Consider the following 26818-nt stretch of genomic DNA (forward strand, 5'->3'; position numbering starts at 1 on the left):
CACCCCCCGCCAAAAGCCGGTGTGTTGTGTTCACAGCTAGAAAGGGCAGTTCCTTGGACCCTCCCCAGCATGCAGGCTGAGAGCTGTGGCAGGAAGCGCTATGTCCCTGCGGGCTGACTCCTGGCTTTTGTTGTAACCCTTGCTCCCGGGTCCAGATGGTGCAGGTGGAATTCTGAGGCCCAAGCCAGTGTGGGTTTGCTTCTTTGACAACACAAAACTCGAGTCTGGCAACCACCGGATAGCAATATGCCTTAAATATCTGCAAATTCCAGAATGATCGCTAGTGGAGAGGAGCAGAAACACCAGTGTGGGTACAGGGTCCACCATACAGGGTTTAGAGGTGTAAAATCTGGTCTAAATTTAGAATCTACACGTTTGCATTTCCATCCATTCTACTCATAATAATGATGCAGCTGTTGCTACCCCTGCCAACTGCTGACTCTTCCTGCCTAAGCCAGGCGGCCTCTTGGCTACTTAAGGGTCAGCATATTTGCCTGTTGGCCCTCGTTGAGAACCCTGTGAGTACACACTCCTGCACACACTTTAAGGAACAGGCAAAGTTATGCGAATTCTGTAGCAGATGAAGCTCGATGCTGCACGAGGCCTGGCCTCTGCTCCTACTGTCTGCGCGGCTGGGAGCCCTTCATGGAGGGTGACCAGACCCCGGTATAACCAAGCCTCTCAAACGCCGCAGGAGCCCGGGGAAGGCTGTATGGAGACTGGCCACCAGGGGGCAATCGCACACAGCGGACCGGCAGCCCTCAGGGAGCGCTAGGCAAAGCAGAAGGCCGCCTTTGTCTTCTGGGGCTAGTTTTCTCAGGTCCGGGAGGGAATGAACAGGAAATACCGTCCAGGTCAGCGGGGAGCAAAGACCCAAGAGGGCATGAACGCTTGGGGGCAAAACCAACCGCGTCTGCAAGCAAACCCTCCCCCGTGTGTCAGTATGGGAGGGTCCCTGAGAAAACAAACGCCCGTCTCGTTTTTAGTGTATATTAAAACAATTTTATTTACACAGTAACATGATGCCACAGAGAACACAGCAAAGTACCACAGCAAACCAAGGGGCGGCACCACCTGGTGACAGAGGGGACCTTACATGGGTAGATTTATACAACTCTAAAATATGTAGAGGGTTGAAGCTCCAGTAAAGAGCAAGAGAAATAAGATTTTCCACTATAGGGAGTGGGCAGAGCCGTGGGGAACTAAGGAGAGACTGCAGTGAGGACTGCCATGGTTCAAATACTGACAAGGATGACATCTTGCTTCTGCCCTGCTCTCATGCCAAAATGCCCTGCGTATCAACAGAAAATCCCACCCCAGTGTGTTCACACATAACTCTTTAAAAAACTGGCAAGGGAAGGGATAACCGAGTAGCACTTGGAGCAAGTTTCCTGAAGCAGTGTGGTTTCTCCTTCAAAAATGCTACCCTGAAGCCATATAGGGCTGTTCAACATTCAAATTCTCGTGAGTGCAAACACACACACACTTTCCACACACTAGACGGGCAAAGTGGATTCTCCATAATACAATAATAGTCGTAGCAAAATATATGACTCTATACTTCTGCTAGGTTAAAAAAATTTCCGACCTCTTTTGATTCCCTGAAACTTTCTTAAAAAAAAAAAAAAAAAGCATGGGGGTGAGTAGGATGGGTTAGAGGTGAGAAGCTGGATTAAGCCCAGAGGCTCTCTGGAGGGGGAAGCATGTGATGGGATGATGGGAATGCTGGGGCAGCCCACTTGGGTGGGGCAGCTTCTAACAGTGGCTGATGCAAAACCTACTCTAATTTTAAACAGCTACGGAGAAGGGATGTTAACAGCTGTGTAGCACCTTGTACATTCGGGGCACTTGGAGATCTTAAATGATGGTGACGAGTGGTAACCACCTCTGTAGGAAGCTTTATAAAAATGACTTGGATTTGTTAAGAAACCTTCCAGGAGTTCTTTAAACAAACCTACTGAAACTACCACAGTCTCCTAGAGAAAATATTGCCCAGCTCTCAGAATCACATGGATGCAATGTTCCCAAGATGAAGTCAGGGTGACAGCCATGGTCACGTCCCGGGGAGAGGGACTAGTTCCCTCTCCTCAGATACTGGGGACCACGGCTTTCATCATCACCATCATCTTTTTTCCTAATAGACAAAATGGACTTATTTTTAAAAAGTAGGTGCTTTTTTTGGAGGATGGATTATTTTATCAGCCAAATCCCTTGACATGGAATGTATGTGAGCTCTCCTTCTATGGCATCTGTTGTAACTCAACCTCCTTCCCTTCAAAGCATCTGGACAAAAAGGCTGGATTTCTTTGGTATCATCACTATCTGGGATCTTGCATTGTAGCTCCCCGGCTTCCCTTATGGCATCTTTTTTGGTCCACAGACTCCCAACTTTCGGCACTGCCATGAGCACGGACAGCTGGCCTTCGGGGCTGGCCGCACTTGGCTTTGTTTCTGCGCAGCACTTCGGGCCTTTGAGAGTATGAGCTTCAATGAGGTAAAACTAATAACCCAGTCTCGTGGGCTGCCATCCTGTTCACTCGTTAGGCTGGACAAGAATTTGCAATCCTTATCAACTAGTGAGGGCAGTAAAAACCGTCAGAGTTGGCCTGGGGTGCCAAGTCCCTCTCTCCCTCCTCTTCAAGTATGTCTACACTTCATTCAAACACCTAGAATCATTTGGAATTACAGTGCAGTATCCTGAGTACATCCTGATTTCTGGGACTAGTCTATATTTTTTTCAGATCACTGTCAGTATAATCTAGGGGAAAATATTATATTTGCAGGTTACCGGCAAAGCCAAGTCAGGTTACCTCCCTAACGGAAGAGTTTTTAATTCAAATTTGGGAAGCTAAGTGCAATCTTTCCACGCCTTATTATTTAGTAGGCCCCAAAGTTCTTTCATTTTGCAATACTAGAAACCTTAAAATACAGTTTTCCTCCCAGAAATATCATTACTATTTCTAGAGGTTTAGATGTCTTGGCTTATGAGTTTTCTATGTTAACAACCTTCTTCTGAGTCTGGAAGCAATACTGGCCCCCACTTGACCTGATGATGAAAGGCTACCCAGACTCTTAAAATCCTCACAGGTACCTTCTACTTTGACCCCCCAATGTCAGTGGTGCGGGTGCTTGTGCCCTCCCTACACCTCACCCAGTTCATTCCCAGAGGGCAAACCTTGAAACCCACTGCCGTCCTCTTGGCCTCCAATTCTCACTTCGTCTGGGGGTTGGTAGGTCTCATTCATGATTCACTCATGTGGACGCCATAGGTTCAACTGCCCTTTCTCTCATCCGGCGGTCATTCTTCATGAGTTAGCTTCTCAGCATCACATCAGTGTACATTCACCTAAGGGGCTCTCGCTCAGGCTGGCATCACAGTCCTAGTCCTCGCTGTGGGACATCGGATTCTCTTCCTTCCAAGACTAGCTTGTCACCGGAACAAGGCACTCTGCTATATATACATTCAGGCTTCGTCTTGGCTACTCCACCCACTTCCCTGTTTCTCTAGCACCGAAATGAGTCAGAGAGATTGTTCCTGCTCACACGGCTTAAGGTAAAGTTCCAAAGGTGGCTTAATTGTTCAAACTCTCAATAAATGGAAGAATCTGTAGTACGGACTTCAACAGAAAAGAAAAAATTTCCAAATAATATTGAAGACGGTAACTTGACTTGAGAAAACTTAAAGTGCTATCCTAGTCATAATGCAAAACTCTTAACACATATATGTCCATCTGTGTCCGAAGGTAGGGTTTCTTTCCACTTGATGAATGAATTCAAAGTTCCTACTGTAATTAAAATGCGAGTGTAAAAAAAATTTGTGACATTAGCTGACCAAATTTCCCTATTCTGGAAAAATACTCCAAGGAGCATCTGATGTAGTACTTCTTGTCTAGAGATAGTTATTTTGTCTGTTCTGCTCGAACCCGTAACACCCTTTTCCCTCTCTACCTCATATTCTGCAGAGAAAAATTAATCTAGCCACCTGTCTCTGGGAAGCCTGAGGCCCTTCTCTGACTAGGTGGCATTCATCTTTTGCTCTTAACAAGTCTGAATATAAAAACAGTACTGAACAAATCTGGTGCGAGGGAGGGACTCGGTTTACCAGTGCTCTAGGGTAACGGTATTCGAGGGTGTCCATGCCTAGAATACTGTAGAGTTAACACGAAGAAGGCTGGATCCAAGTCAAACAGGGGAAAAAAAAAAAAAAAGGAAAAGAAAAAGGATACCTAGAGAACAAACAGAGGGCCCAGGGAACATTCTTCATTAAATATGAAACCTCATTAAATAGTCAACATTCAAATTTACATGGGCAAGGCACCACGAGCATGACATTGAGTAAGTGTATCAATCTGCGGACCGTTTGGGGGAGGGCGGGGAGGACGGCAAAGGGAATGTGCTGGCTGACACGGTCAGTGGTCTGGGTGCTGCTACTTCAGTGTATAATTAGGCAAGGACTTATGTGCATGTGGGCTCTGCTAAGGTGAATGAAACAGCAGGCCATGAGGCGAGGCGCAGCCATGCCCTGGGACCCGCGGACGGAGCAGACTGCTGGCCTGCGGTGGTGGGCCCGCTCGGCAGCCGTTCCTAGGGGTCGAGCCCTGCACTCTGGCTAGAGGAGGCCAGGCTGTTGTGGGCCAGTGAGTTCTCTTCCTTGGGAGTCCTGTACGGCTGGCCAGGAGGAGAGGGGCATCCTCCATGGGGAGCCTCACATGGCCCATTTTCTTAAAAACAACAACAACAACAACACACAAAGAAGATCACAATAAAATACATTCTTCTCCTTTCTTGATCCTCTTTGATTTAGGTGAATCATATGAAAAAGGCTGTTAAAAATGTTAAAAGTTTAGAAATTTCCAAAAGGCCACTAATGTGCTAAGTAATACTGCACAACCAGTCTTGGCTTTCAGAAGCTCTGCGCTGGCAGGGGAGGGGTCCCGGGGCTCCCTCGCCGACGAGATGCAGAGGACACATCTCTCAACCCTGCCACAGGTCGTTCCCCTCAGAGGCCCGGCCTCTGCTCCCAGCATGCACGTGCACACCCACGTGTATGCACACTCACACAGCTGAGTGACTCTTGGGATTTCAAGGTTGAAGTAAACAGATACTCACAGTTTTGAATAAAACAAGCGCACCCGCGTCCCCCCCCCCCACCCCAAGCCCCCCAGAAGGAACCCTCATTTCTTAGCGCAAATGTGTATGTGCCAAGGGAGGAAGGAGAGGATTTCTGTAGAACTTGCTTCAGGTAAAATTGCAACACAAACACTGTAATATACAGCTCAAAAAAAAAAAAAAAACCATACAAAAATTGCACATATATTCCTAGGAGAGGAGCATGGACCCCACGTGTGGCATGGCTCGCAGGCACTCAACATCCTTGCGAGCCATCCTCCGGGGCCACTGCACAGAGTTCTAAGGAGCAATGTTCCCGGGGCCACTGGGAGGCAGCCTCTTCTGTCAAGATCAGCGTTGTGAGGAGACCCGGCAGTCTCATCAGTGGCCGTCTCCCCTCCCTGGCCTCTGGCTGCCCTCACTGCCAGTGCGCTGTGCCCTCCGAGCAGATCTCAGAGCTCAGCTGACAGCCGTTTCCTTCATAGCTGATGTCTACAGCATTTGGGAGACTAGTTAACACTGGCTACTGAGAGGAGGAAGCTGGCTGATTACCGCTCAGGGGAACATGGGGATCTGGGCTCCACCAGCCATGGCTGTCTACACTGCCAGCTCTGACAGTAATCAAAGCCAGCACAACGACCCCTGGGGGGGGCCCCCTAGGGAACTGCATGTGTGGAAAATCATCTCCGGGTGTCCTGCCAGCTCTTTATCAGAGCCAAACTGTATGCACCCTGTGGAGGCATCGGTGACACCCCCTTGGGTCAGTTCTGGAAGGGGACACAAGTGGCTGATAAACCCGAACTTCACTGGCAAGTAGGGACAGAGTTGAGGTGAAGGAGAGTCAGGCAGTGGCAGGAGAGGAGAGACTGGCCGGGCTGTCCTCCATGTAGTTCACCGACTTACCGGGGACAAGGGAAAATGCGTCCATGACCAAAGGACGAAATCTCTCCTTGCCTTTTGACTATCTGCTGGAACAAAGCATAGAGTCCCCAGGCACAAAACTGGCCTGATGCTAAGGACAGCAGTTTTGCCTGGTAAGAGAGTCAGTGATTGATCCTTTAGAGACATAAAAAGAAGTCTGTTGTGAGAGCTTAGTGGATGATGGTAAGACTGGTCAAATCTGTCTATTGCTAGTGAGAATAAATACTTGGAGTTAAAAAGATAGGTGATACTCAGAATCATGGAGGAGTTGGACACAGATCACTGAGTTCATACCAAAAGAGCTGTCCCTTCTGGGATGGACATGTTCATTTTCTTCCTGAATTTGGGGACAATTAGGGTGAAAGGTGTTCTGATGGAAGGGAACTGCACAACCGTACAGCAAAAACAGACCGAGCTTTGCACTCGGTGTGGAGCCGTGAATGAGCCTTCGGAGGGCACTCATTTTTTTCTGGACAGGGATGGAAGGTTGGTCTCTCTTCTTTCTTTGAATTCCATGGGAGCACTGGGAATGGGGAGTGCACAGGTGACTGGAAGGTGGGAATGAAAGAAAAGTAGCAACCAGGACAGACTAGCGGTGTTGCAGGGTCTTCACAATATAGCCGAGGGAATCTGGAGTGGCAAAAGCCAGATACTGAGCACAGAGCCAGTCCTCCAGGCTGACCCCACCTTCCCTGTCCAGGGACTTCTCGGCAAACTTGATCATGAGCAGTGTTCGCTTGATGTCTAGCCAGTTCTGGAGCAGGGCGCTCCTCTGCGCGGGGCTGGGAGAGATGGTGAGAGTCTGGAAGAGATCTTCCCGGGGGCCCCACAGCAGACACTGCAGGATGCCTTTGGCGTCTGAAATGAGGATCCGCTCAGAAGGGTTGGGGTTGAGAAGGCAGCTGGCCAGCTGCTGCAGGCCCCGGGAATAGGGGGAGCGGAGTGGGATACGAGGCAGGTCTGCCCGAGTGTATTCTTTCTCCTTCAGCTCCGGGTTCTCATCGAACGGGTTGGGCAGGTGCAGCATCTCATAGATGAGGATGCCTGTCTGGAACTCATCACACTTTTTATACTGGGTGGCTGTTATGATCTCCGGAGCGAGGCGGGACTGGTCGCGGAGGATCTCGGGGTCCACCAGATGGCTCTTTTGCTTGGCTTGAGAGAAGTTGCTTACGATGAGCCTGGTGGAACAAGATGAGGTGGGGCTGGCCTCCGCGGGCCCCAGGCCCTGGCTGGTCCCCCCTGGCTGGTAGTGGACGAGCAGCAGGTTCTCCAGACGAAGATCGCAGTGAGTGACGTGGTAGGGCTTGAGGTGCTCCAGGCCAGAGCACAGCTGTAAGAGCAGCAGACACACTTGCCTCTCATACAGGTCTGGGCTCTTCCCGTGCTGGCCCAGAGAGTCCCGCACAAAATCAGCCACCGTGAGATAGGGAACCTCTCTGGTGATGACCACCACGTGGCTTCTCTGCTTCCTGCTGATGAGCCCCTGGCTTGCTTTCTGGGATGGCTCTGTTTCAGAGCAGGGCTCCGGGCTTTTCCCATCAGTTTCTCCTTTCACCTCTTCGTCAGCTTCTTCCATTTCATCCTCTTCCTCTTCAGGGGCATCAGGATCATCCCAGGGAAGCAGACGATTAGGGACTTCTGCAAGGAAATGACCACAGTCCTGCTGGATGTTGAAATGGACAGCCAGACTCTGCCGGACAGCCAAGCTGTGATAGTACTGCTGCGACTCTTTCGCTTTGCTCTTACAGATCTGAAAGAAGAACGCAAATGACACAATGTAAAACACACCCTTTCATAACCAGGCTTCGAGGTGTAAAGGAAGAGTAATGGGGAGGTGACTGGTTAGGAACAGGCCGTGTTACAGTGAAGTCTTCAGGAAGGGTCTTGGTAGTCCTGTGCCTAGTAACAGTAATAATGGCAGGAGACATTTCCCATGGCTATCGACACGCTGAGTACTTCATGTATATTATCTCTAGTCTTTACACTAACCCTTCGAAGTAGGCTGAAGATTTAAGAATTAAAATAGAAAGAAAGAAAGAAAGAGAAAAAAGAAGAAAGCCCAGGGCTACCAGCTTGCAAACCCAAGCCTAACACCAAAGCTTGCTTTTTCTACTACACCTTGTATGTCATCTAGAAAACAGAACAATCAAGAATAATTTTTTACCTACTTTCTGTAGAGGCTTACAGCCCAGACTTAAACAACAGCTCTATAAATTGAGCCAGGATACCTTATTTTATCACTGGTCAGGAGGGTAACATAAGGTTGGCCAGGTGAAGTGTGGGTGTTCCTAATTGTAAATGAATGTCATTGTCAAAACAGGCATGCACGGTTGACCGGCAAGGTAGAGGTAAAGCTTGGAGAGCATCATTGGTCTGAGCACAGTGAACATTTCCATGGCAGAACTCTGACTTTCATGCTTTCTCTTAACAGGCCTCTTTTAAAGGCCAATATTTAGGCAGGAAAGTCTCTCCAAAAGAATTTCATTAAGTGGTTATGGATCATGCAAGAGCTTTTTCATCACAAACATTAGCCAAGAGTTCTATATACCAAAACAACGACTACATTTCTAGTCGTCCAGGGCTAGACAAGCAAAAAGTAAATCAAATCACCCCTAAATGGATTATGATGACAGGCTGTGGAGAAGCGGTCAGTGGAAGACTCAGTGTCTAACACTCATTCACAGACTGGAACAGCCCAGTCAGGACAGCTGCTCCACAGGCTGGGACCTGAGGAGCCCGTTTCCTATCTCCAGCAGGGAGATGCTGCTGGATTTTACAGGGATCCAAGCCTCCTGGCAACATGCCCCCGGAAGTGTTCATGCTGTCTCTTTGCTGCAGTCATACAGAAAAGAAACACATTTTAAAAAGGATTTTCTAGTTTTTATTTTAAAAACATTTTCTTGGGAGGGTGCTGATGAGTCTCCAGGTCTGAGAAAGAGTGTGCTCTGATTTCCATTCAAACAGCTACTAAGAAAAATATGAACTAGGTGATGGGGACTCAAAAGCACACTTCTCATGATAACAGGGAGAAAAAAAGAAAAAGAAAAAAAAAGAAAAAAACCAAAAAGAACCCTGCCCCCTTCCCTCAACTGGACCAAAGGTAAAGGCGTATCTGGGGGAAAGGAACATCTTCTCTCATTTACTGTATTTATACATATTTATTACACGTAGAGTCTTGACACCAGTGATCAACACCACAGAAATCTTTCTCTCTTCAAATCTTATACCACCTACCTCATCAATTTGAGGGCACATCAAGCATTTTTTCTTTAACTAAACTTCTGGTCTTGAAAGAGAGATAACCCCAGGCTGAGTTCAAGTTCAAACATATATCTTTCAGAAAATATTATCTTTGGAAAGCTCTCCAAGCCTCTGTACATGCAGAATAATATATACTCCTATATGCTCATCAATCACATCATGAATTCCTTCTATACTGTACTGTTGGCAATATTTCATATTTATGTGTCAGCAGGTATTTAAAAAATCCTATACCAGTCATCTTTTAGTTGTATAGGAGTTGGATCTAGGACACGGCACCATTAAACCCATTCTCAATTTTAATAATTTGCTCCATATCACATCGCTGGCTGGAATGAAAGTCCAAAGGTTCCAACTCCTCCGTCTTTGAAAAGTCAATCAAATACCACTGAGTTGAGTTGAATGAGACTGTAGTTTAAACTCTAGCAGTCACTCTCCAGAAAGGACCCTCACCCAGGACTTGGCAGGTTTGGGATTTAGTCCTGACATGAACTGTGTAAACTTGAGCATCTCAGCCAATTTCTCTGGGGCTAATATACAAAAAATCCTGAAACCTACTACCTCATAGGGCACTTGTGAGGATTAAATGAGATCAACTCTGTAGAGTCGACCTATAAATCTCAAAGCTACACAAACGTAACATTGCACATGACTAAGACTATAACCTGTAAACATTAAACATGATGTCACACTATAGATCTTCATGTTTTTTCAAACAGAGAAAAGCAAAACAGAAAAATGCATCTTTCTTTGAGTTTTGAGAGCCACCTGCCCCAGCAATGAGGCTCTCTGACCATGGGTTAGGTGGAGGTAGCTAGAGAGGAAGAGGTAAAGCCCAATCCTGCCCACCTCCCTCTCCCCACTCAGGCAACAAGCCAGACTGGCAGTATGTTCTGGTCTAAGACACACCCAGTCCAAGGCTGAGAGAGAGAGGGAGAAGTGTCTGACCACTCTGTAGTTTCTACTATGTTAAGCTGCACTGAAAAAAAAACTTGCCACTCTGTGGTTTGGCACTGGAAGAGGAGAGGGTATTCTAATTGTGACTGGTCCTCACATCGTGTTATTCGGGTGGTATCTGCCTGCACACAGAGACACACAAGGTTTCGTAAGACTCCTCAGAGCTGTGTGAACAGACAAGAACATGGACACTACAACAAGAATTTATGTTTAGTTTCACAGATCAACTTGAGATAAAGGATCAAAGTGATTTACAAAGGAGAAATGATAAATTGTTCAACCATTCTGGATGCTCTGAAGGAAAATGGCCTGCCTGGATAGCCGGCCCGAGGTGGCCCTCCCTTATCTCTCCATCTTACAATATAGAGACAGGCTGAAGAATAATGGGTCACTTTAGTTTAAAAGGTAAAGGGAAATAGGAAAAGTCTGAAAAGAGGGAAACACACATACTAGGGTTTCTAATTGGTTTACAAGCATGAAAATAGTTATAATCGAAATACAGACCTATGGAGATTTCCAAGATAGGATTTCTTTTATGATGAGTATCTCCTAACTCTTTATTATGAGCCTCTGATGATCTTAGTTTAGGTAGGAACTTTATAGGATTCTATGTACCACACAGTAGCAATTTTTCAAATATTAGTAACTCGACTCTTTTAGTTTAAAAAAGGAAACTCGAAATGACCTGACTTCAGATGATAAATTTCTAGTCCAAAAGTTATTTCAGAAAACAAGCCGTCTTTTCCAGAACAAATGGACAGGGTTTCTCCTGCCGGTTGTTGTTTTGACCTCCTTCCCTTACCTGATATTTTCTCTACCAGGGAGCAAAGTGACTTCTTCTGGGCCTCCCTTTTTCACTTATCTTTCTTGAAAGGAGTTTACATTCCTTCCCTAAGAGGGTAGCTGGCTTGAACTGCAGGAATTTCCAAAGAGATTCCACTCCCTAAGAAGAATGATTTCCACAGGACTTCTAAGCTTCCCTAAATTTTGAAACAGGAACAAAACAGGAGCTGGAATGGCCCCATATCTTCATGTAAGATTCTCCTTTTTAATAGGAGAAAAATCATCTCATAGTTGTTTTGACTACATATGGAAAAACCTATTTAACCTGCCACCAATTTTGACAGATCTGTCCTGTCTGCACTTTCTGGAAGGGAAGAAAAACTCGGCGAGAGCCTGAGCCACAGCGACACTAGAGGGAGCTGTGGTATCACCATCCGGGAGTCATTTCCTTGGAAGCTGCAGCAAGAGAACAAAACCAGGCTGGGGAGGGTTGACTGTCCTACAATATGCCAAAGGCCGTCTTTGTGGACCAGTTACTGGTTCTGTGAAGGTGGCAATGCCAAATTCAGGCAACAGGAGCACTTCCTGCGAACAGGAAGAGATGCACGTGCTGGGCACAGTGACCCTGGCCTGCTTGCCCTCCCAGACAGCACCCCTTCCTGAGCCACTTCTCCGGAGGAATCCGGAAGCCCATCACAAGGGACAGCCAGCCAGGGGTAGTTACACATCCACCACCATGGATAAAACATTGCCACAAACATTGTGGGGAAAGGGGTTGTCTGAGTTAATGAGGATGAGGGAGGAGAGAGAAGGAAAAGGAAAGCTATTCATTCGCAGCAACTGAGCATTCAAACTAGTATCTGATGGCTCCTTAGCACTCTCCATCTGTTAAAAATCCTAAAGTGATCTAGCCAGAGCCCCAGATATAGTAGGTTGGGGAGCCCTTTAGCCACCGATGCAAAAAAATGCGGAAAGAAAAAAAAAAGTGTTTCCAGAGCCAGAGCCCTCCCCTGAGGCCTTCTCAGACCCAGGTCAAAGCACACAATGCTTACACAACCTGATCTTCGTGGGGAAAACAGCCTGATAATTGTTCCTCACACACACGCTGAAAAGTTTAATTCCAAACATTCCCTTCAATACAGAGGCTCATTTTCTGTGTTGCTCATGGCAACTGCTCTGCATACCTTTGAGTCAAATCTGCCATTATAAAGCATTTATGTTTATAATAATAATAATCTCAACCTAGACAGCAAACTTTTAAAAAGCAGAGTGTGGGGAGCTTTGACTGTAAATCCCCATTAAAAACAGCTGGGAAGAAGACCAAGTCTATGTGCCTGATACCATTGACCCTCTCAGAATGCCCACAACGCCTGGAACAGGTAAAGAGGACATCCATACATCTCACTGTCCTTTCAGCACTGGGGGGTGGAACAGATATTCAGTTTAAGGCCACACAGTGGGGAGGTAGGGGGAGAAGGTGGACATCTGGCACCACAGTAGGGAAGTGGCTGTGGAATAAATCAGTCGTCGAATGGAGTGGTATTATCCTTTCTCCTTTATTTGACTCTTCCTCCCAAAGGCTCCTTGACATGCTAGTTTGTTGGCGGAGGGTGGGTGGGGGGAGTCTGCCCTCTGTCCTCTTTACTCATGGACACACTCCCTTCCGCAAGCTCATAGCTTCGATCATCTTGATATATTATTGACTCCCACATTTGTAACCCAGACTCTCCTCAGAGCTTTACACTCATCTCTACAATGGCCTACTTGACCATCCCCTCCCGCCCTATATGTCCCATCCCATAGACCCTTAAACTCAACATAACCAAACCCAAACTCTTCTTCCCACCAAAACCCCTGTTCTTTCAGTACTCCCTCTTCTTGGCGAATGGTGTCATTATCTGTCCCAACAGCTGGCGAAGAAATCAAATTCACTCTGGATTTCTCCTCTATCTTCACTCCCTACATCTAACCAATCACCAATTTTAATTGATTCTGTTCCCAAACAACTTTCAAAGTATCCTCTTGTCTCCATCATCTATTGCTGTCTTTATCACTGGCATGGAGTACTACAGAAGATGTCCAACTGGTCTCCCTGCCTCTCATGTGACTCCCCTCAAACACCGGATCCATCTTTCAAAAAAATTGGATCCCACTTGCCTAACACTTAAACTCTCCAGTGGCTCCCACTACCTTCCCAGGAGAAAGGCCTGGTTTGGCCTCCCTTTCCAGTCTTAATTTCTCATGTCTCTTTCACTTCTGCCATATTGAACTATGAGCAGCCAGCTCCCGCCTCCAGCTTCCACCCGCCAGGTGTTCTCTCTACACCCTCATCTGCCTGAGGGATTCCTACTTACTCTTTCAAAACCATTATCACGTGTCAGTTCTGTCAAAGAGAGAAAGCACTGAACACCCAAAACCTCCCTTCTGTGTTTCTTGCATACGTCTCTATTATTACAGACAGCACACTTGCCGGGTCTGTCTTAAGAGCAGATATTTGTATCGGTAGGGCCTACCATGGGGCAAGGTACATTGTGCGTGCTCTCAATATGTGGGTACAAAATACTGAGGGAGGCTACATCTGATCTGGGGTAGCCACAGGGTTATTCACTCAGAGCAGCTAGAATATATGAACAGCTTTTATGAAACAGATGGAGGTTGGCAAGGTGATGGGGAGGGGACAATGCCAGACTAGTCTGAGTAATGAATGCTCATGGCCTGATGACACAAATGAGTAAAACCTGAACAATGAGGGCTGTCCACTGAGTCTGGGCTGCCCTAAAGGCTTGGGGGTTTTGCACTGCACAAACCTACATAAAATGACAATGTTCCACAACATTCCATTCAATTTCCTCTCCTTTTCCCCAAAGAAAACAATAATTACAAAACACAGGACTCTTCAAAAATATTCCACATTTGCTTTTAATTTTCCATTGATGGGCCCAGTCAGCCTAGTACGCCTTCAGCCTACTTCCACTTTATCAGCAGGAAATCTCATTTTCACATTTTACACATTCTACACATTTTACAGTGCCACGGTGAGCCTTAAGTCAGATGGATATTGTAGGGAATGAATTGTAGAGTGGCAAAAATGAGAAACACTAAAGATCACACACACTATACCATCTGCGCCATTTTGTCACATTACACAAAAGCTATCTGCAAACAGGAGGGCACACAGAATGAAAACCTGCAAATGTGAAACAGATAGCCAGTATTTGGTACAGCCTTGCTCTGGCAACACAGGCTGATCTCCTTGACCTCAATTCCTTGATCAACCTAGGAGTATTGCTTTGCTTGCTGTTACAGAGCCAAGACCCACACACATCCAATGCTGTTACCAATATATTAAAAATGAATTAAGTATTTAATACATAAATGCCACCTGGGCCTCAGGTACTCAGAACTCCATGCTCTAGGAATTTGCCAGGAGCTCTGTCAAGTAGGCCAGGTAATTTATAGCTTGAACTGCTGCAAAAATGTTCATATGCCCAAGAAACCCATTTTGGAGTCTAGAGAGAAATTAAAAAAGGCAACTGTGTAAGATTTTACTATCTTATTTGTAGCTTGTACCCATTAAATCTTTTCATGCTCCCACTCAGCATGTGGATGAAAAGAAAATCACTTGTGTTTGTGAGCTAGTAATTTGGGCTGACAGAATGGTGCCCAGAATGTTCACCTTAGAGAAACTGAGGTACAGCGGAGTTCAATAACCATCTCAAGCACAGATTAGGAGTTCAATTAACTTGAATCCTAATATATAACTCCCAACGAGGTTTTCTCACCTTGTTTGTGAAAGCCATGTCTTCCTTTTCCCACTAGACTATTCATTTTGATTCCAGATTTATGTGAGTACCCAAACCCCTTCCTTCCTAAACCAATTCCCAGTTGACACTCCTAGGAACTTTTGTCCGCACTCAGCCGCATTCATTCATGAAGTGGACACTGACCTACGATGGCTACATACTTGTACAGACCCATGGCTTTCTGTGAAGTTTCAATATTGGAACATATTTGTACTGAATTATGAAAGTGGAAGTGGTTTCCCCCTCTATAATTTTTTCCTTATTACTAAGCCAGTAATTAATTGCCTGTGTCGATAGTCTGAACTAGTTATAAACTCTTACCAATCAGTTATTCCTGTCAATGCGTTTTCATTTAGTGTCTTGCTTTCTCAGCATCCACCCAATTGAGATAAACAAAGACTCAGGTCAATTGCAATAAAAGATGGTGGTGTCCGCAGTTCACCTCTACTTACTATAAGCTTCTTGACATAGGTGGAAGAAAGGAAACAGCCCACTATTGTACCAGGGATGTGCACATCTTCCCTAAGCTCTCTGAGCTCCTGCCTTGAGAACAAAGACCTGGACTCCTTCAAAACAAGAAGATAAATACTACCCCAAATTTGGGACTCTCGGACAAATAAGGCAGGAATTTATACTTTTTGCTTGTGTGAGATTTTTATCATCTTCCCCATAGTAATTTCATCCAAATTCCTTCTGTGGTCTCACATAGCAGCATTTATTATAAAATGATCCCATAAAAGCATTGATAAAGAATGCCCCATTGAGACTGAGTCATAACTTTACCAACTGGCCACTCTGTTAGTAGGCAAACATTGTCACTTGTCCATTCGGGGAAAACACTGAGGTGTGGCAGGGCTATCCACTGCTCAGGTATGAGATAATAGGACAGGTTCCATGCAGGAGGTTAAGGGGCAGCCTGCCATGAAGTAGGTGACCCTTTGCAAAGCTATTTATTCCTCTCTGGCCTCAGTTTCCTCCTGTATATGATGATGAATGATGAATGCTGCTCTTCTAAAGTTGTCTTGAGTCTACTTTGTAGAGTCTACTCTACATGTTTGGTCAGTGGCTACCCAGATTCTTTGAAAGGAGGCAAAAGCAAGGTAGACTTTATTCAGGACACGGAAGTTTCAAGTTCATGCTTAAATTTGTGGTACATTTTATTTAGAGAGCAGGGAAGTTAAGGGTTGGAAGCCAGCCTAAACGTAGCTCAGAGACAGGTCTGATCTGTAGGGTGGTGGCTTCCCAAGTGATGAGGGGATAAAAGGAGACATGAATGAGACAGAAACAGAAGTTGAAGGTTAAATATTGTTTGGGCATCAATTTGGCCTTTCCTTCACCAAAACTCAAAAGTAGGCTGTGCTTACCACACCCACAGCCTCCCTGTTCCATACACTCTAACCGGCTGCATCTGGTGTCTGCTCCCACTGTTACCAAGACTGCATTTTCTTGAGATTTACTAGAGACTGAACTCCTGCCTTCTCCTTATTCTGCTCAAATTTTCTGCAATCCTGCATTCTCTGATCTGTGGGTCCTTGCCCTCTATTCCTGCTTTGGGTCACTTAGATGAGTAGGCCTTTTCCTGATTTTGTAGACTCTCCTCCTGGGGTGGTCTCTCATCCTAAATCCAGCCTCTCACCAGACATGGTCTACCACTTGTTTCAGCTCTTTGACCACCTGCCCCTTCTTTCCCACTGTTCGGATATTTACCCGGACTACTGCAGTAGCATCATGACTGGTTTCTCTTCTGGACTCTTCCCATCATAGTTTTCCTCTAAAATCATTTCACCAGTTTTCTTCCAAATTAATTGATCTTATGTTATCTCTCTCTTTAAAAATCCTTAGTAGTTTCCCATAAAACACAAACTAAAGTTTAACTTCTTGAACTCATATTTCAAATCTCTAAATGTGGTTCCAGATCTTTCCATAGCCAAATTTTTCAATATTCTCTTCAGGCACTCATTCATTACAAACAGAGTGAAGTGTTTGGTCCTGAGATAGTGTTAACAATGATTTCTTTCATTCATTAGTTGTCATTCACCTTTACCTTTCCACATACCACTCTGAACCCTTCATTATAATGTCTTGTTTAAGAGTAATTTATGCCTTTGTCCCCCCCCCCCCCATTGGAATATAAGTTTCTTGAGGGTGAGGTTTTGTTTTATTCACATGTATTTCTGTAAACCCACACAGATATCATAATTTTTTCAACAGTAAATGTTTTCCGAAAGGTCAAGAAATACTTACTGAATGCCCATTATGTACACGGTACTATTTTGGATAGTATATATTGCTATCTGATGCTAAATATATTAAATCAACAGGGTAACAAGGATACAAGCATTAATAAACTATGGTCCCTGCCATGGGAAAGCTCAGGTGTAACAGTGGGGAGGGAAGGCATGTGACTTTAACTGTATAATAGTACTGCTGTAGAATCATAAAACTGTAGCATGATCGTGCAATGATAGAGAAATCCACTAAGCATAGAGTGGGTACACAGAGAGGAGCTGTCAACATGTTCTCAGAACATCAGAGAAGAAAATTCACAGAGCTGGGTTCTTTAAGAAAACAGAAGTTTTCTAAGGTACAGGAGAAGAGCGTGGAGGAATAAATAGGTACCATTTACTGAATGCTTTCTTTGTGCCAAAGCATGCTAAGAGCACTATATACATCAATCACTATGTACATACAGACTCCTGTGATTTTTCACAATGGCTTTAAGAATGATGTATTTTCTCCATTTTGCAGATAAAGATACTGGGTGTAGAAAAGGCATGTAACTGGACCAAATTATCATAGCTACTAAATTGCTGAAGTACAAATTTAAACCCGGGTCTGTCTGACTTAAAAGCCCAAATCCTGTGTCGACAGTCCTCAAATTCTGTGCAGGAACCACCCAGAGTGTTTGCTAACAATGCAGTTTCCTAGGCCTCACTGCCAGAGACTCTGATTTTGTAGGTATGGGATGCGGCAGAGGAAAGTATGTTTCCACTGAGGACCCTCAGGCGGTACTGAAATAGGTCACCTGGATGTGACTGTGCTCTTTCCAGAAGCGCAGTCCAGAGAGAGGAACCAGTGTGTGCAAGGCTGCGTAGCATGAAATAGGAGTATTTATAATTCGTGCTAGAGGATGAAACTACAGGGATCAATAACTAAGGATACCTGCCTTCAAGGAGCTCAGTGTCAAATGATCTAAAATCTTCAAGTCACTGTTTTTTTTAAATTAAAAAAAAAAACCATTATGACTATATTTAAGAAAACAAAATTAAAATCACCTATAATTATCACTACTCCAACATAGCCATTAATTGCATATTACCATTTTGTACGTGAATTTTTAAAAAGTTACGATCATACTATTTGGTATTCTGCTACTTTCATGTGATGTTTTACCAAAAAATGTTTTCCACGATTTTATAGGGTCTTCACAATTACTATTTAATGGCCACAGACATTCCATTGGATATTACTATAATTTATTAAATTTTTCCTTAATATCAGACTCTCGGTTTGTTACCAATTTGGGGCAGTGCTAATATTCTTGAGGATGCTAGCATTTAGTAGCTTTCTCTCATGATTTTAAGGAGAAATGTTTACATCTTTCAAGTAATGAGAAAGAAAGCATGTAAGTGCAGAACCTATCTAGATACACTCAGACCAGTACCCAATATTAAAGAATAATGAGTGATCTAAAAAAAAGTTGAGCAGTAATTTTCCATTACTGTTAATAAGAATAATGCATAATTTTATATGTACTTTACAGTTTAGAAAGGAGTTTCACCACATTAACACATGTGCGTTATAACAATCTTATTATGAGGTAAGTAGAGCAGTTAGTATCCATTCATATGGTAACCAAGAGAGGTTACATGACTTATCTGGAGATACACAGAGACTGATTCAGAATTTGGACCCGTGTCAGCTTACTCTAAATTAACTCTTCTTTATTATGTGTTGTGATATCTTTTAGTTTAAGATCAATAGAACTACTAAAGCTGTTGAATGAAAACCAGAATATGGACTGAACTGTGTCCTTCCTACATTTGTATGTTGAAGCCCTAACCCCTAAATGCACTGTACTCTTTCCCTCGCTCTCACCCCCGACATAAGACACAGTGAGAGGGCAGCTGTCTACAAGCCAGGAGGAGAGCCCTCTAGTCTCCAGAACTGGGAGAATGGACATTTCTGCTGTCCAGCCATCCAATCAGTCTGCGGTGTTTTGTTATGGCAGTTTGAGCAGACTAAGATTTGGGTCCTAAGAAGTGGGGTACTACTGTAACAAATACCCACAAATGTAGAAGCAGCTTTGGAAATGGATAGAAGCTGGAAGAGTTTTAAGATCCACGACAGAAAAAGCTTAGATAATCATGAATAGACTATTGCAAAATATGAACATTAAGGGTTATTCTGGTGATGAATCAGACAGAAATGAGGAACATGTTATTAGAAAATAAGAGAAGTGATAAAAAACAAATGACAAAGAACTTGGCTAACTTGTTCTAGTATTTTATGGAATGCAGAACTTGTGAGTAATGTAATTGTGTATTTAGCAGAGAGATTTCTAAGCAGAGTAGTGAAGGAGCAGCTTGTTTCCTCCTAACTGCTTATAGTATACATGCAAAAGGGGAGACATTTTAAGCAAAATTGTTAAGCAAAAAGGAACCAAGGAATTGTTAAGCAAAAAGGAACCAAGACTTGAAGATCTGGAAAATTCTAAGCCTATCCATACTGCAACAAACAATAAGTTCGTTCTAAAAAGAATTCTAATAGCGGGTTGAACAGGCATTTGTCTAAAGAGATCAGGGGTGTGACTCATGACCTTAATCAGTCATCTCAGGAGAAGCCAGAAATAGAAGAGGATTCTCCCAGCAAAGACACTGCTAGTTTGAGCTAAAGGGAAAAAGAAAGCAGGATGGAATGAAGGAAAGCTGTTGGACTTCTTGGATTCGACAGGACTGGTCCTTGGATTCGACAGGACTGGTCCACAGAGCTATTCAGCTGTGAAAGGGCATTATTCTTTAAGGAAAGGGAAGAATGACCCTGAGGATGTTTCAGAGTTTGTCAGGGCTTATTACTCCCATCACAAACCTAAGAGATAAGGCTGTTTCCTCCTGGGTTTCAAAGGGTAGGGCTACCTCTCCAGATTTGGAAAGCCAGGATGACCAGCACCTCAGTGGTAGGCTACCTTAGCAGGGAGCCATGTAGATGGTCCCTCACAGAGGGCAGTGTAAGCAGGGCCCTTACCAAGAACCAAAGGAGCAGGGTGTTTAGAGCCATGGGAGTGATGCTGCCACCCCAGTGGGCCTGGAGGGTAGTGTGCTGAATCAAAGAGGATTATTTGTGAGCCTTCGTATCTAATGGAATTTATCTTCCTAGGTTTTGGACTTGCTTGGGATCCATCACCCCTTCCTTCCTTCTGATTTCTCCCTTTCAGAATGGGACTATCTTATTGCATCGTTGCATTTTTTTAAAATTGAAATATAATTAACATAGTGTTATATTAGTTTCAGGTGTACAATATAATGATTCAACAGTTCTATGTATTACTCAGTGCTCATCACTACAAGTACACTCTTAATTCCCTTCACCTATTTTACCCATCTCCCCATGAAGCTCCCCTCTGGCAACTACCAGGTCATTCTCCGTCTTTAAGAGAATTTTTTTTTTGGGGGGGTCTCTTTTATCATTTGTTCGTTTGTTTTGATTTTAAATTCCACATATGAGTGAAATCCTATGATATTTATCTTTGTCTGACTTATTTTATTTAGTGTTATACCCTCTAGGTCTATCCATGTTTTACAAAATGTCAAGATCTCATTCTTTTCTAGGCTGAATAATATTTCATTATATTCCATTCGTGCATATATACATCTTCTTTATCCATTCATCTATTGATAGTCACTTGGGTTCTTCCCATATCTTGGCTATTGCAGTAAATACAGGGGTACACAGATCTTTTCAAATTAGTGTTTTCATTTTTTTTGGCCACCACTGTATTTTGGAAGCACATAACTTGTCTAGTTTCATAGGGTCATAACCTAGAGAGGAAATCTGCTTCAGAATGAATCAGACCCTGAGTTACACCCATGCCTGATTTAAGTTATATTTAGATAAGACTCTGGACTGTAGACTTTAGAGTTGATGCTGAGATGATTTAAGACCTTTGTGCCTATTGGAATGAACTGAATATATTTTGCATGTGATAAGAACATGAATTTGGAGGAGTAAGGAGCAGAATGCTACAGACTGAATTCTGAGTCCTGAAAATTCATATGTTGAAGTGCTAACCCCTGAGATAGTCTGATTTATAAGACAAGGTTAATATATATATATTTCTCCAATATATTTGGTCTTCATTCTTGGTTCCTGACTTACAGCAACCCAAACCCTTGGAATTTCATAAGTATTGAGAGTGACAAAGGTGTCTCTTGTTATGTTAATAAAGTGATTTTTGGATCCCACTTAGGATGGGGCTGGTTGCCAGGGGAACCAACCACGCACATGATTGAAGCATTGGAATTTGCAGCCACTTGGGACTTCCAACCTCCTCTGGAAAGGAAGAATGCCTAGAAGTTGAGTCAATAGCCAATCACCAATGATTTAATCAATCATGAAGTCGCCACAAACCCCCAAAAGGATAGAGTTTGAAGAGCTTCCAATCTGGTAAACACATGGAGATTTGGGGAGTGTGGTGCACAGAGAAGTTCTGTACCCTTTCTTCATACCTTGTTCTATGCATCTCCTCTATCTGGCTGTTTTTGAGTTCTATCCTTTTCTTTCTTTCCTTTCTTTTCTTTTCTTTTTTTTTTTTTAAGATTTTATTTATTTATTTGACAGAGATCACAAGAAGGCAGAGAGACAGGCAGAGGGAGAGGGGGAAGCAGGCTCCTTGCTGAGCAGAGAGCCCGATGTGGGGCTTGATCTCAGGACCCTGAGATCATGATCTGAGCCGAAGGCAGAGGCTTAACCCACTGAGCCACCCAGGGGCCCCAGTTATATTCTTTTCTAATAAACTAGTGATCTATTAAGTAAGATGTTTCTCTGTGAGCTGATCTAGCAAATTATTTGAACCCAAGCAGGGGTTTGTGGGGACCTCCAATTTACAGCCCACTGGTCAGAAGCACAGGCAACAACCTGGGCTTGTGACGGGTATCTGATGTTCGTGGAGCGGGACAGGTAGATTGAACCCTTGACCTGTGAAATATGGTGCCACCTCGAGGTAGATAAGTTGAATTGAGTTGAATTGCAGGATAACTTTTTGGTGTCCAAGAATTGCTTGGTGCTATGTGGGAAGTATGCCCCCCTCCCATTGGAAATTGAGTCCTGGATTATACAATTTAATCCCCAATTAAACCATATCTAGAGATAGGGCCTATAAAGAGGTAATTAAGGTGAAATGGTCATAGAGGAGGAGCCTTGATATGGATTAGTATCCATATAAGAAGAGACAATAGAGAGCCTCTATTGCCCCCCTTGGCCATGTTAAAGACACAGGGAGAAGGCAGCCATCTACAATCTAGAGAGTTCTCACTAGAAATTTTATCAGCCAGAACCTTTATCTTGGACTTTCTAGTCTTCAGAACTGTGACAAAATTAATGTCTATTGTTTAAGCCACCCAATCTATGATATTTTGTTAGAGCAGCCTGAGCAAACTAAGACAACACCCAAAGTAACGATCTTAGTACTCAATCACTGCAACAGACTTGGCAATTAAGGGGGCATTATCCTTTGGCGTTCAAATTGCTAAATTCTAGCACGGATTTCCTTCTGCAACATTTTAAAGACCTTTTAGTCTCTTCAAGAGACAATCACACCTGTTAGCCTACTCTATAGTCCATTAGTATGGGAAGGGATATTTTAAGAAAACAAGCAGTAAAAACTTGTTTGTGTGAGCCAACTGCTGTTCCCTTTTGCTTACATCTGCAAAGGTAGGGTTCACAGTGTCCTGGTAGTTTACTCCTCTAAGGTTGCACAATCAATTGGGTACTTCTACAAACACCCAGAGGGTCTCCAAATAGACATTTGTATTCACCATTTAGTGTAAAACATCCTTTCCCAAACCTGCCAACAACTCCCAGTATATAACCACTCGCCACCTGTTCTTTAGAGATTGCTTCTGCATCATTACAAGCAAAGAAATCAATACTAGGCCATTGATTTGGGAAAGAGACAAGATTGCACGGCAATAATACATAAAGTTAGTCAAGCCCTACTTCTCAATTGTTTTGAAAGAACAGATAGTTCAATGCCCCATTCTGAAATAGGTACTCATCCTGCATTGGCGATCTTGTAGCAATAAAGGCCCAAGATAGATGAGGCACCATAACCCCAATTGACTTAACAGCTCTTGAGTGCTACAGAGAATCTCAAAATGCCTTTTTAGACTCAACAGTAATGCATTAACTAGAATTCAGCTCCCCTCTCTGCAGTCTATCCCTCAGTTTAATTTAAAAAGTGTGGGCTGGGGCCTAGGGTCACTCTGCCAGCGCCAACAGACAGTTAAGTGGTATGGGTGCTGTAACTGCAGAGAGCAGCTGAAGGTCTGGTCCAAATATGTATTCTGTCATGATAGACAGGTAAGGCTGATTGTTTAACTTATCTATTAATTTACTAAGACACCATCTGGTCTTTCTAAGCCAAATTAACATGTAAAAATCATTTAGATATGTTAATTGGTTTTGAACTAGGAAATAGAACCAATAAAAAGGGACTATGGGAATGAAGAAGAACATTACCTGTTTACCTAGAACTTTGTGTTTTTAAAAACTCACATGCATTAGCTTCCTTGATCTTAACCCCAATCCCACAGATTATCACTGTAAACATCTGAAAGAGGAGGAAATTAAGGCTCTTAAAGTAACCTAGGGAAGACACTATTGGGGAGTGAAAGGAGTGAACACTTACAGGGATTTTTGTCTTCTAAAGATTTATTTATTTGAGAGAGAGAGATGGAGAGTGAGCATGAGACAGAGTGAGAGAGCGAGCTCGCACCAGCTGGTGGAAAGGCAGAGGGAGAGAGAGAAGCAGACTCTCCACTGACCAGGGAGCCAGACGTGGGACCTTGAGATCATGACCTGAGTCAAAGGCAGACACTCCACTGACTGAGCCACCCTGAGCCATCCATCAGGGATGTTTTATTCTCTTTTAGCCAAACAGTCCCAAAGATGGGTACCATTATTATCCTCTTTTAAAGCTAAGGAAATTGAGACTTAGAGTAGCAATTTGTGACAAAGCTACTAAGTAGCAGAGCCAGGACCTGAACCCAGATCTTTTGGACTTTGAAGTCCATTCTTTATTGGGTTCCAGTTTACGATGGCAAGGTAGGAAGATCCTGAATTCACCTCCTCCCATGGATACACTGAGTCTACAGCCACATATGGAACAATTTCCTCTTAAAAAAATCCAAAGGCTGGCTGAGTGATGACTACACATGGGTAAACAAGAGGAAAACCACATTGACATGGGTAGGAAAGAATAGGACACAATCTTGCCATAAACTCTACCCCTGGTGCAGCATCCCATAACAGGGAGAAAACTCAAAACCTGGAGCTTCTCCCTGAGGAATGAAGGGTTTAAATCCTACATCAGGTATCACAACCTTTAAAACATACACTCCAAAACATCTAACTTTGAAACCCAACAGGGCTAAGACCCACAAGACTGTAATGTAGCAGTCTGAGAAACCCCTCTTAAAAAGCCTACCTGCTGGGACTTCCCTACCCAAGAGGCAGCCAATTGTGTCTGAACTTAAAGTGAAGGAGGCTCATCTGCTTATATTAAAGCACCAGTGTGAGGGGCAGACATTTAATGTAACACACACATCTAGGAGTCAGCTGGAACACTTTGTCTTTGTCCATACAAAGACTAGCAGGTACCATCTTCATGCTCTCCCTTTGCCAGTCTCCAGGGCACCAGTAGTCCATAGAATGGAACTTTTATGGGTGTCTGGTGGCTTGATTTTTATAGCTGTTTTCTAGAGGATGCTTCTTGACTGCTTGGCTTTGGAGGTCAGGTGAGTTTGTGTTTCTGGTCCCCTGGGATTGTAATGGTAAGTATCACCCAGAAAAAAAAGCTTATCCTCCTGTCTGGCACCCTCAATTTTGTGATTACTATCAGGGGGCACCCCTAAATCATCTGGTTTTGGCAGCCACTGAGGGCTATGCTCATGGATCCCATAGAACTATAACCAAAGGAGAAAGAGTTCTTAAAAATCGACCACTCCCAGAGCAAAGCAATAGGTAACAGACCCCAAGAGAGCTTGGCCTTTCTGTGAAGGAGGCCTATTAGCTAACTAGGACTATCTTTCCACGCACCCTCTACCAAGCTCCAGAGTGCCAGGATCTCCTGGAAGGGAGTTGTATACACATCCAGTGCCCTAGTTTTTGTCTGGTGTCCCAGGTTATATGGCTGCTGCCCAGAAGATGTTCCTAGATCACCTGGCTTTGGTGGCCGGGAGCCTGCATTCCTGAGTCCCACAGGACTGTGGCAGAGAAACAGTTTCTGGCAGGCTTCTACTCCCAGGGCCCTGTACAGAGAGTGGTCTGAGGCACACTTCCTAGCCTTTCTGTGAAGAAGGCCACTTTGCTTGTCCTGGAACATTGGCCTGAGGGGCAGACTTCAGGTTTGGCACATATTAAGTGGCCTAGGGAGCTGCTCTGAAGGAACAGAGGCTATGGATACCATCTTGGTGCTTTCTCTCTGCTTTGCTCCAGCTCACCAGTATCACACAAGAGACCCTTGTCTAGAGCCCTGATGTCTGTAACTGCTTCCCAGGGGACACCTCCAGATCTGCTTGTGTTTGCAGGCCCACAGGACTGTATATATTTGCATATTTTTAAAAGGGGATGCCTGAGGGTCTGGCTTCTCGTCAGCCTGAATTTAGGTGCTCAGACTCTCCCCTTTGGGACACGCTTAGGTCTTGGCATATTCTCAACAACTGGGAGCTATTAAAAATATAATAGGCTTCTTGAACAGGCACAATTTGAGAGATGATAAAGAACTGGGGCAGGGTTGAATGACAAAGTTCATCTACATGAGACCACTCCTTTATGGCTGAGACAGGAGGTTGTATCATCTAATGTATGGAAACAGAGACTCAAGGTAAGTGAAAAAACAGAAGGATATGTACCAAATGAAAGAACAAGATAAAATCCCCCAAGGAAAAAGAACCTTGATGAAATGGAGATAAGTAATTTACCTGATAAAGAGTTCAAGGTAATGGTCAGAAAGATCTTTACTAAATTGGGGAGAAAAATGGATGAATACAGTGAGAACTTCAACAGAGAGATGGAAAATATAAGAAAGTACCACACAAAAGGCACAGAACTGAAAAATACAATAACAAAATAAAAAATACACTATAGGAGTTCTGGGGCACCTGGGTGGCTCAGTTGGTTGACTTTGGCTTGGGTCATGATCTCAGGGTCCTGGGATTGAGCCCCATGCTGGGCTCCCCACTTGGCAGGGAGTCCACCTGTCCCTCTCCCTCTCTCTCTGGCCTTCCCCTGTTCATGCTCTCTCTCTCTCTTTTTCTCTCTCTTCCCCTCCCTCCTTCTCAAATAAATAAAACCTTAAAAAAATACATTATAGGGGCTCAACAGCAGACTAGATGAAGCAAAAAAAAGGATCAATCACCTAAAAGATGAGGTGGTAGAATTCTCTGAATCAGAGCATCAGAAACCAACAAAAAAGAAAAAAGTGCAGACAGCTTAAGGGATGTAGAAAACAGTATCAAATGGACATTTGCAACATAGGGCTCCTAGAAAAAGAAACGAGAGAAAGGGATAGAAATCTTATTTGAAGAAATAATGGCTGGAAATTTCCCTAACCTGGGGAAACAAACGGATCCAGATCCAGGAAGCCTGGAGAGCTCCAAATAAGAGGAACGCTAATGAGACCCACACCAAGACAATTAAAATGTCAAAAGTTAAAGAGAAAATATTAAAAACAGCAAGAGAAAAACAACTTGTTATATACAAGA

The 26818-nt window shown here is 44.0% G+C and overlaps 1 protein-coding gene across 7 annotated transcripts in view; it reads right to left on the reverse strand.

Moving 5' to 3' along the window:
* Nucleotides 1–979: 979 nt before the first annotated feature.
* The window catches only part of PEAK1 (pseudopodium enriched atypical kinase 1), a 319580-nt gene continuing 293741 nt past the window's right edge, over nucleotides 980–26818 (reverse strand). For all 7 annotated transcript variants that reach the window (XM_059180298.1, XM_059180296.1, XM_059180297.1 and 4 more), the window contains one exon: nucleotides 980–7783. In XM_059180298.1, the coding sequence (XP_059036281.1) occupies nucleotides 6620–7783 (1164 nt within the window). In that variant the 3' untranslated portion in view covers nucleotides 980–6619. The remainder of the gene's footprint in view (nucleotides 7784–26818) is intronic.

Source organism: Mustela lutreola, chromosome 7, assembly GCF_030435805.1.
Source record: "Mustela lutreola isolate mMusLut2 chromosome 7, mMusLut2.pri, whole genome shotgun sequence".
NCBI classification, from domain to species: domain Eukaryota; kingdom Metazoa; phylum Chordata; class Mammalia; order Carnivora; family Mustelidae; genus Mustela; species Mustela lutreola.